The sequence below is a fragment of the Coffea arabica genome, chromosome 11c (assembly GCF_036785885.1).
Source record: "Coffea arabica cultivar ET-39 chromosome 11c, Coffea Arabica ET-39 HiFi, whole genome shotgun sequence".
Classification (NCBI taxonomy): Eukaryota; Viridiplantae; Streptophyta; class Magnoliopsida; order Gentianales; family Rubiaceae; genus Coffea; species Coffea arabica.
The window spans coordinates 45356379-45366943 of NC_092330.1; the positions used below are offsets into that span (position 1 = coordinate 45356379).

Sequence of the window (10565 nt, forward strand, 5' to 3'; positions counted from 1 at the left end):
AAAAAACTAGGAGGCATTGCATAGACTTTGTGCAAACAATACAACAAAAAATTTCCTAACTATGGGACAAAAATGTGTTGGATCCCTTGCTATATCCGATTACAATAAGAAGAAATGCACACAAAAATAAACTTTTTTTTTTAGGTGGGGAACCAAAATAGTGAAGAAGAAGGAAGAAGGGAGCAAGAGTCTTGCTTTGGTTTAAGAATTACTATCTCCTCCTACCCATGGAGGTAGAATTGCCATCAAAAAGTTCTTCAATTAAGGCCTCAATGTCTTCAGGCTGATACTTAATGTACTTCTCAATTTGCTTGGAACTATCTAAATACTGTCTAAACTTGCCTAAGAAAGAGCGGTAAGCGGGTATAACCACCGCGGCCACGGAGAGTCTTAGCTCCGTACGGAGCTGGTCATCGCTGACCACCCACGTACTCTGTATCTTGTGTATCTCCTCCAACATTGTATTGAAATTCTTGAACCTCTCCTTCAACGTTGGCTTGTTCACTTTCCCGTTAACTAGCAATCCCTCGTGGCTCAAGCTGTGCAATAATCTCACCCACGATTCCCTTTGGTAGTTCTTGTGAAACTGCCGCACGACAGTTGATCTTCTCCTACACCAATTGTCGCCCATCACTTGGTGAATCTCAGTGGACCCCTTCGCCTTCTGCAGTATGTACCTCCCATTATTCATCAAGAAAATGTAACGCAAAGAAGGGTCCTTGTACAGCAACGACTTGGCTTCCAGATTTGCGTCCAAAAGATCCATAACTGTCACTACCTGCACCGAGAACCGGGTCGTACTCGCCTCGTGTTCCAAATTGTGCGGGCTGCTCTCGCCCTCGCTTTCTTCATGTTTTGTATATTTAGCCGGACGCGAATCACATAAAGAATGATTTTGATCCAATCCTGCTTGCTTTTCAAAGATTTTCTCCAGCGTGCCTTTGTACTCGCATGCATACTTGAGATAATTCAGCACGTAACGAGTAAGCGGGTGCACTGCCCCACCCGGGACCGCAGTCTTGGCGACGTCGTTCTTGATGGAATTCTCCAAATCCAGAAATATGTTGATGGCTGCCTCGCCAAGACGGCCAGCAGCGGCGGAGACCTCTGACCTCAATTCGTGCTCGCAGCAATCATCGTCAGTGATTATGGAGGGTATGAGATCGAGAAGCGTCTCGTACATGTCGAGGAATTTGAAGAGCTTCTCTGCGGAGCGCTTGGTGAGTGACACCGCCCCGGCGAAATCAAGAAACTGAATCACCACGGCCCGAGCCAAATTGCTGAAGATGCTGGTGGAAAGGGAAAGATGGTGGGCGAAAACGGTCTCTCCCAGCTGTTTTTCCGCGGGGAAGAGTAACTTGGAGCAATGCTTGACGATGGTTAGCCACCTCTTGATCTCTGTTTCGAGAGATTCCCAAGACATCCTCCAAACGTCGTCCATGTTCAACTTGTCGTATTCGAGCTTCTTCAATTGCTGGTTGAAAATGCTCCTTCTGGAGATGGAGTACACCTGACAGCACTCCTTCTCGTATCCTGCTGATATCATCGCTGATGCAATTCGATTCATTTTGGTGACGGTGTCCGGGGAATACCCTGGAAAATCGTCCTCCCCATCATTATGATCACCGTTCATGGAGGAGGACTGACGATGATGATCCGATGAGTCCTTGTCCTTGGAACTGAAAGAAGAGTTTTTGGCGATTCGCTGCTGGTGGTGATGGTGGGTGTTAGGATTGACGGAATCGGGAGAAGGAGGAAGCTTAGAATCTTCCAGCAAAAAACGCATTTCTTCCTCGAGGAAGGCCATTGCCTTCTGCAAAACGAAGCTGGTTCTGTTCAATGTTTCGGAGGGTGGGAACTCGCTGAAGGCGTTGGTTAGCTTGGACAGGCGCATCACGGCTTCGATGAAGAAGGCGTCTTCCTCCGTCATTTTCTTGACCCTCTTTCTAGCACTTTCGCCTGAATGGGAGTAGTAGTTGTCAATTCTTGATTCTATGATCTTGGAGAATGCCTCCACCGTATGAGGAACCTCCGGGGGATTGGACTTGTCGTCATCGGCAAGAGAGTCGGCGTACCTATTGACATCCTCAGAGACTTGTTCAACGTCCTCCTGGCCGTTACTAATAATATTAGAAGTGCATCCTCCAGAAGCAGCGCCGGAATGCGGGCTAAAACTTGATTTCTGATCGGGGCACGAAAGATCGCCCTGTGAGGCAGACTGCTGGGGACGTGTAGGACTAGAAGAAGCAGTAATACTACTACAAGTAGAACCAGTTTCGACAGAGCTGTTGAATTTTTCAGGAGGAGGTTGGTTTCTATTATTCTCCTCTGTTGTTGTTGGCTGCATTTTTTGTCAAAAAGAAAAAAAAAATTTAAAATTTATGGATTGATGAAATTCTGTTAAAATATTGCTTGAAATGGCGGGATTATCATTATGGGAAATAAAAGCAGTAGCTGGTTATTTAGTTGGAATGGCGGAAAGAGGAGAGGAAGCAAGATTGGAATGGGAGGAGCAGCGGGTGACAGTTTTACGTTTACGGGGCGGGGCGGGGCGGAGGCTCTTGTTTTTTGATGACGTTTGATTTGATGCTGGAGGGAGGAGCAGCGTGTGTTTTTTTGTGGTCTGAACTCTTGAAAGTCTTTTGGGAAGTTAGTTGGAAGTGGTTTGTTTGTTTTTATTTTGTTTGTTTTTTTTCGGAAGGTGGAAGGTGGTAGTTGACCGTTGACCCCGCTTGCCAGGCTGCTTGATTGTGTTGTTTATGCTTCCCACGATCGATCTCTCATGCGTCTCTGAAATATTTCTTTTTTTTTTTTTTTTACTCTTTTATTATTATTATTTTTTTTTGATCCGGACATAGGTATCGGTCCGGTGCACCATTTTCTGCTGCCACGATATTTTTAGCACGAAATTTACTCAATTGCCCAGTAGTAGCAGCAGTGCTCCATTCTTTAAAAATTCAACCTTTTTTGTCCCCTCGGTTCAAGCAACACCACACGACCATTGGGCAGCCCAGCATGATTCATTTAGCAGGCGGCCATTGGATATTGTGGGTGTTTGAAGGCCTTCGCTGTGGAGTTTGTGCAGCAGCCCTTTGCCCGATGACGGATTTGGTCGGGTCACAGATGGGCTCCTAGTGGTGGGCTTGGTGGTCTTAGTTGGTTAATGCCGGGGTTGTTTGGAGAATATCTGCCGCAGGGGCTGGGCAAAATTATCTGTCAACGCGAAAACTCGCCATATCCGATCCGATCCGAAAATTAGGATATCTGATTTGTATTATTTGATCGGATTAAAAAGGGTCGAGTACCAGCTAAGATACGGGGCGGGTTAGGGTCGTATAATAAAAAATTCGTGGATACCCAACTTGCTCCGCATATTTTTTTTTATTTTTATTTTTATACACATATTATAAAATAATAATTTATAGCTAAATAAGTAATTTTATTGAACAAGTTGCATTACAAATATGAGAGACTATAATTTATTTACCAGATTCATTTGTAGAGGTCATGATCTTATGTTTTATAGAAAAGAATTTAATTAATGTAGAACATATATTTTAAAAAATATGCTACTTATTTCAAATTTTTATTGATTTTAAATTCTTTTAATTTTTTCCTTTATCTTATTTTCTCTTCACATGCTTGTTTCATGGCAGGAGACTTTTTTGAGAAAATTTTTTTATTGAATTTTAGATGAATGTGTAAAATATATTTTTTAAATTGGTATAAATTATTATTTTTAAAAATTAAATGATAAATGGGGTGGAGCGAGTGCCCGTTGATCCGACTCTATTTCAGCGGGTACCCTATAACTAGGTATCTGCTGATATGCGGGGTGAATAAAAATCAGAAAAATGGCTAACCTGCAAAGTACGGATCGGATCAACCAAATGGTGGATTGAATAGGTACCTGATCCGCGCCCACCCCTAATCTGCCGGAGCAACCTTCAAAGCGTTGCGCACCACAGTCAAATCATCGAATGTGTAAATGTGGAAGCGGAGGACCCGAGCAATAACTAGTTTGCAGCTGCAGCTAATTTAGCTCCGATTGATTGTTGAGTCTTTATTTTCATCCTTCCACAAAAAAAAAATGGCAAGGGAAAGGAAATTGCAGTATATAAAATTAAGGAAAAATCTTAGTATATAAAATTACAACATTTAAGAATTTGTATTTATCATTTAGCCGTATCGTGTTTTCCAAGTCATGAGAATTCAAAATTGGATTTCAGTAACAATCATCATAGGAATAGGAAGCAGTATAGGATGAGCAATACATTTGAATCGGGTGGGTAAAAACAAAAAATTGGGTGGGTTTGATTCATGATCGTATTACTGAAAAGAGGAGCCTTCAGCTAGCGGCTGCGAGCATCGATGGACATGCGGAGCTTAGCATGCGGGTCAGTCAAGAATTTTGTTGCTCCATTAATTAAAAAGTCAAACAACCGCCGCGAATGTGATGTGGTGAGCAATTATTTGACATGGAAAAGGCAGTTGCAGTGGCACCGCGCAAAATCTATATCTATATAAACTTGAGAAGGTATTTTTAGCAACAAGTCTTCACGTATCTGTCCACTACCAATTTTATTTTTCTAGCATTTCACATTTAATTTCATTCACATTTAATTTAATACATCTATTCTTCACATTTGAAATTGTTGGTTATTTTTTAAAATTATTTAATTTCAAAATGTTGGTTAATGTGCATGTTATCCTATTTGAACTTCAACCCATCACGTTTCTAATTGCCTTGCGTTATTTATGATTCTACAATAATTAAAACTTCTATAAGACCATAAGAAGATATAACAATTATAACATCCTTTCATGCTTTCTTATTAATTTAAATAAATAAGATTATTTACACTCCATTTTTATTATTCACACTTCAATAATCATTTTGTTCATATAATTTTCATTAATTATACTATATGACAAAACAAATGGTGGAATTACAAATAATAAAAAATGGAGAGCAAATAACATTTTCTTAAGTAAGAAGTGGCTTCCATGCCTTTATAATTTAAAAAATTAGTGGCTCTGCTTATATAGGAATTTGGTTTGAAATTTATTAGTGGGAGGGTAAATAAAAAGAAAACATTGCCAAACTTAGTAAAAGTAAAAAAGTAAATGATAATATTTTATCTTTTAACTTAGTAATCCCAAGTAAAATGGCAAAATTAAATAGAAAACAAAAAAAAACAATGTTGTGGATTTAAAAAATCAAGAATGGTACCATTCATGAAATCACTAAGTAAAAAACAAAGTACTACTAGCCTTTTAACGTGAATTTTTTTTTGAAATATTCATTTTTGATAAAAAAAAAGTAATGATAATAACAACACCAATTCTACCAAAAATTTTTTAAAAAAGTAACATTATAGTTTAAGAGAAAGATATAGAACATTTAACTCTAAAATACTACTTAATTTGTATATATCTGGCCCAAATTTGACATTAGATTTGAATAAGAGTGCAAAATCCAAACACTAAGGATAAGTTTTGGTATCATTAATTATTTTATGTACTCTTATTGCTGCCTTCATATGTAAATATGTATTTGCTATGTTAAATATATATATATATATATATATATATATATATATATATTGATTGTAGTACTTGAGAATATTATAGATATTATCAGTTTTTTATTTCTATTTTTAGATACTAATAATTGCAATCATTGTAATTAATTTTCAATTTTATATTTTCATTATGATAGGTAAAATTAAAAAAAGGGGAATTACAAAAATATGATAGAGATGGCAAAAAAAATAATTATTTTGATTTGAAATATAACCTGTGCATAGCACAGGTCAAAATACTAGTTCTATTGAAATAGTCAAGGTTAAGTATAAAAGAAAAAAAAAGTTAGGTGAGCTCGTTACATAACGCCTTCCGTTCTTTTTATTTTATTTTTTTAAATCTATCCAAAGTCAAATATTAAAGCACTCCACGTCCTTGGATTTGTTTCGCTTGAAAGTTCTACTACTACTGAGTAATCTAGAAGAACGGACGTCTTACTTTAGTGATGCGCCACGCGCCACCGCAGTGAAATGTTTTTAAGTTTGGACTGAAAAGTGAACCGGAGACTCTTGTGATTTACGGTTCGATCGATTCAATTTCATTTTAAAGGTTTAATAATTATTTATTTATTTTAATATTTAAAATTTTGTATAAAAGGAAAGTATTTATTTTAGAAGATAAAAATTTAATAATAATCAATTGATCCTCTTGATTTAAATCGACTCAACAGATTCTTATCAAATTTGACCAATGATTTTTTGGATTATTCAATAAATCAGATAAAAAAATATGACTAAATCGTGGTTCGATCGATCAAACCAATCGATTCAGTCCAACTTTCAAGACACTGCCGCTGTGTCGTGATAATGCTTTTTATCACATATTAACCAAAGCAAGCATGCGGAGATCCAATTGAAGTTCTACGGCTGTCTTAGAAAAAGCTTCAAACGTTACAAAAAGGGTGATATATATATATATATATATATATATATATATATATATATGTATCTATAGCTATGTAAGGTGAGTTCCGTAACTTTTTGTAGATAGGCGCCCGCTATTTTGGTCGTTGATTGCTACCAGCGTTACCGCGTTTCATTACGTGAATTGACTATGGGAGTTCAAAACTGAAGATTCTTTTCACATATTTGTTTTATTTTTGTTAGAAATTATTTTCAGATAATTGCGGGGCTGGGAATTTTTTATGAAAAACCACACCCCGATCTGCGTGCGATTATACTTTGCTCTTCTCTTCTTGGATAAAATTAGATGCGCCTAGTGAATGTCATGACCTTAGAGTCTCACAATCTTCCAACAGTTCTTTACGTAATCATTGTAAAAATTACACGTGTAAGACTGACCATGTAAAACACACGCATTGCGTGTGTTTGGATAAGGCTCCAAATTATTTGTTTGTATCACAAATATAATTTCTAACACATTTTTTATTTTTTTAATTATCTTTTTACTTTACATATATCGCATCATAAAAAATACAACAATAATTATTTCAAATAATCTACTATCCATCCACCCTGGTTCAAATTTTAGTTGGAAGGTTTGTGAAAGGGAGGGAATAGAAGAGTGGGGAAGGCAAAAAAAAAAAAAAAACCAATATTTAAAAAATATTATTATGTTTCCAATCAAATTTTTATTTGCCTTTCTGGAATGTGTATTAGGGGGCAGATCAATTAAGGTTTGCAGACAAGGTTTTGAATAGATTAGATAGAGCAATTAATAAACCACATGATCATTATATGCCAGTTCATTCGATGTCGAGAAAAGGCACATGGTTGTTGATAGGATCAAGAGTTTTAATCAATTTTCTCAACCCAATCAATCGACCATATGCATTATATTATCGTTTCGGTTAGCTTTGTCATCACTTGAGAGTGAGACAGGCATGACTGTTACTTTTGGCCATTTTTTTTGGGGGGGGGGGGGTGGTTTTCGTAGATGATTATGATAAAGTTGCGTACACGGTCACCCGGGTTCTTCATGCAATTTGGCACAGTTCGAGCCGTTGGGGATTCCAAAAAACAAAACCCAGGCTGAACAAACTTTGCTACCGTCTTTCGGAAGAAAAACAAAAGGAAGAGGGGGAAAAAAATTGATCCCAGCTGCTTTTATCAACATGCATCCAGTTGACGCATACACAAAGAAGATTATCACTGCAAAACAAGAATTTGTACATTAAAATCCTTCCGATCATATGAAATTATGAATGCTTATGGATGCTGTGTACTTATTACGAAGAGGGAGAAAAGACACTACTGTACATCAATGGTAGATCCTACGTACGGTTTGACACGATGAACAGGGTCAAATACCATGTATCAAAGTTTGTATACTATTAGATGGTTTGATGAAATGTTTTCAACAGGATTCCTGGGGTTAATTTCTTTTGAAAAGATTCTATCTTGATCGTGTAATCAATAATGAGTGGAATACTAGAAAAACGAAGGAAATTGATCAGATTTGCCTTCAAAAAGGCTAGATACACCAGTTACTAAAAGCATGGGATTATGATTCTTCATCATCTTAATAATTGGCCAAAAGAATGATAAAATGAATGTGTAGGTATCTAGAACCCTTGATGTCTTTGCATTTACAGTTTAAAACATTAATGGCAAAAAATTTATTTGTTTGCATTACGAACACAATTTTTAGCATAACTTTTTATATTTTCAATCACTTTTTTTATCTCACATATATCATCATATAACAAAAGGCATTATAGCAATTATTTCAAATAATCTTCTATCCAAACACTTTAATTATTATTTTCTCCTATTTTATTTACAGCCAAAATTAAAAGGATACGAGAAAAAGGCAATAGACCCAAAGAAGAATGGAAAGAGGAAGCAAGAAACTTACTTTTGTTTATATATTTTGCGAATGCCCTATGAATTGGTTTAATTATTTTCTTGGTTTCGTGACTTAGGTGGTGCGGCTGGGGTGGTACGTTCATTGAATGACAAAAAAATAATAATAATAATTGAATATTCACCTGGCCATTCCCTGTTCTCTATTTGTCTTCTCAGTTTCACAAAATTTTTTTAAAACACGCTTTGTACGTTCCGCCTGTCCACCATTTTGACACGTAACCCTCATTTGTCACATAAAATTTACTCGGAAACATATACTGTTAGGGCGGAGCTAGCATGGAAATTTAGTGGGGGCAAAGTTAATGTGTGAAATTTGACTAATTACAAACTAATAATATATGCCAAAAGTTATGTGTATAATTAATCTACAATTTAGAAACAAAATAAATATCCCTCAAATCTCAAATTCCTAATAAAGGATTCTTCCACTTCTCCTCTCACTAACAAATTTTCTCAAGATTTTTGTTAAAATGAAATAAAAAATGAGCAATATTTATGAGTTCCAATGTGTACCATGAATGAGCACATTAGAAATAGACAAATAAGAAAAACAAATGCAATTTGAGTCTTTTTTTTTTTTTTTTTTTTTTTTTTTGTGTTTAGACGAGATGGTGTCATTTTATTTTAAGTGTTGTTAAATTTGGATACAGAGACATAAACAAAATGTACACTACTATTTTCGATTTTGTTAAATTTTGTTAAAGTGCGGGAGGAAACCTACAATTTTGCATGCACATGTGAAGATTTTGGTGGAAGCAATGATTTAATATTTAGATTTTGTTGAAGAGAGTGGGGTGCAATTTTATTGAAAGTGTGAGGGTCTACAATTTTTATATGCAGATATGGAAATTTTGGTGGGGTCAATGTCCCCACTTTGTCTCCATCGCACTAAATATGAATGCCAACTTTATCAAACATACCATAAATAAATAAATAAATCACACACTTGTATACTATGATTTTCAAATCCAATCTAGCAATTTTAAGTACTTACTCCTCCTCAAATCAATAAATGCCTTACCTTTTTTTTTTTTTTACTTGTATACTATGATTTTCAAATCCAATCTAGCAATTTTAAGTACTTACTCCTCCTCAAATCAATAAATGCCTTACCTTTTTTTTTTTTTTTAAAAAAAAAAAAAGAAGGAAAGTTATGAATCTAAAATCTTCTATTTACAATTTCTCTCATTTTACCACCTAACCTAAACTTCCCCCAATAAATGCCTTACTTATTTTCACTCATCCCAAAAATGTCTTCTACTAAATAAATTATATTACCTATCTTTTTTACCCTCTGCCAAAATGATACTTAAATTCTTTTGTACGGAAGCTAAAAAGTAAGTAAAATCCCCAAACCATTATAATTATTTTTTCATATCATGTATAAAAGAATAAAAATGCACAACATTTTTTTTAATATATAGGGCGAATTCGAATCCCCTCACTTGCACTCGTGATACGATGAATGCACCCATGACATTTTCCTATGGTTAACCATCGGACTGCTGTATACAAGATTCACTCACTGCGGGTCAGCCAATTCATTTATTATTAAATATTTTTGGGCCTCATTGCGTCTTTGCTTCTTCTTCACATGCTTAAACTCGAGAAGTGAACATTTCAAGTTTAAACGGCAGTAGCAAAGCCCAACCAAAATGCAATATTAGTAGTGTTTGGGAAATTATTTGCTGACTACAGTAACGGAAAAGGAATTAGCTGCCGATTACCTAGTTACCGAAGTCGGATCACAGGACCAAAGCAGAGTGAAAATCTCAAATCAGTTGCTTGCTCCATTGCTTTCTTGGTACAGATGCTAACAATTGTCACTCAGGACAAGGACCCGCACAAGGTACAGATAGAGAGTATTTGACACGCACTATTTTTCCCGTGGAGTGATTTTCTGATTCTATACCAGATTACTGCATTTGCATTAAATAATAGTACATTTATTGCGTTTAGACCTTAAAACCCAAACCAAGTACTACATTTTTCTATTTTGCTAAGTAAGTGGCAGAGGGATAGAATTCTGGTCAAAGAAGTCCCTGCCTTCCGTGTGTGCGTGTTTAATGAATGTGTGACTGTGTGCAAATTGTAGTAATATTACAGTCGGTGAAGGAAGTATATAAGCCATTTCTTGCGTCTGTTTTGGAG

At 35.9% G+C, this 10565-nt stretch overlaps 1 protein-coding gene across 1 annotated transcript; it reads right to left on the minus strand.

The window, feature by feature from the left end:
• On the minus strand, positions 1-2473 carry LOC113716299 (exocyst complex component EXO70C1-like). Its single transcript, XM_027240580.2, has one exon. It carries the CDS (start codon positions 2345-2347, stop codon positions 212-214), a length of 2136 nt encoding a protein of 711 aa, XP_027096381.1. The 5' UTR covers positions 2348-2473; the 3' UTR covers positions 1-211.
• Positions 2474-10565: the final 8092 nt, after the last annotated feature.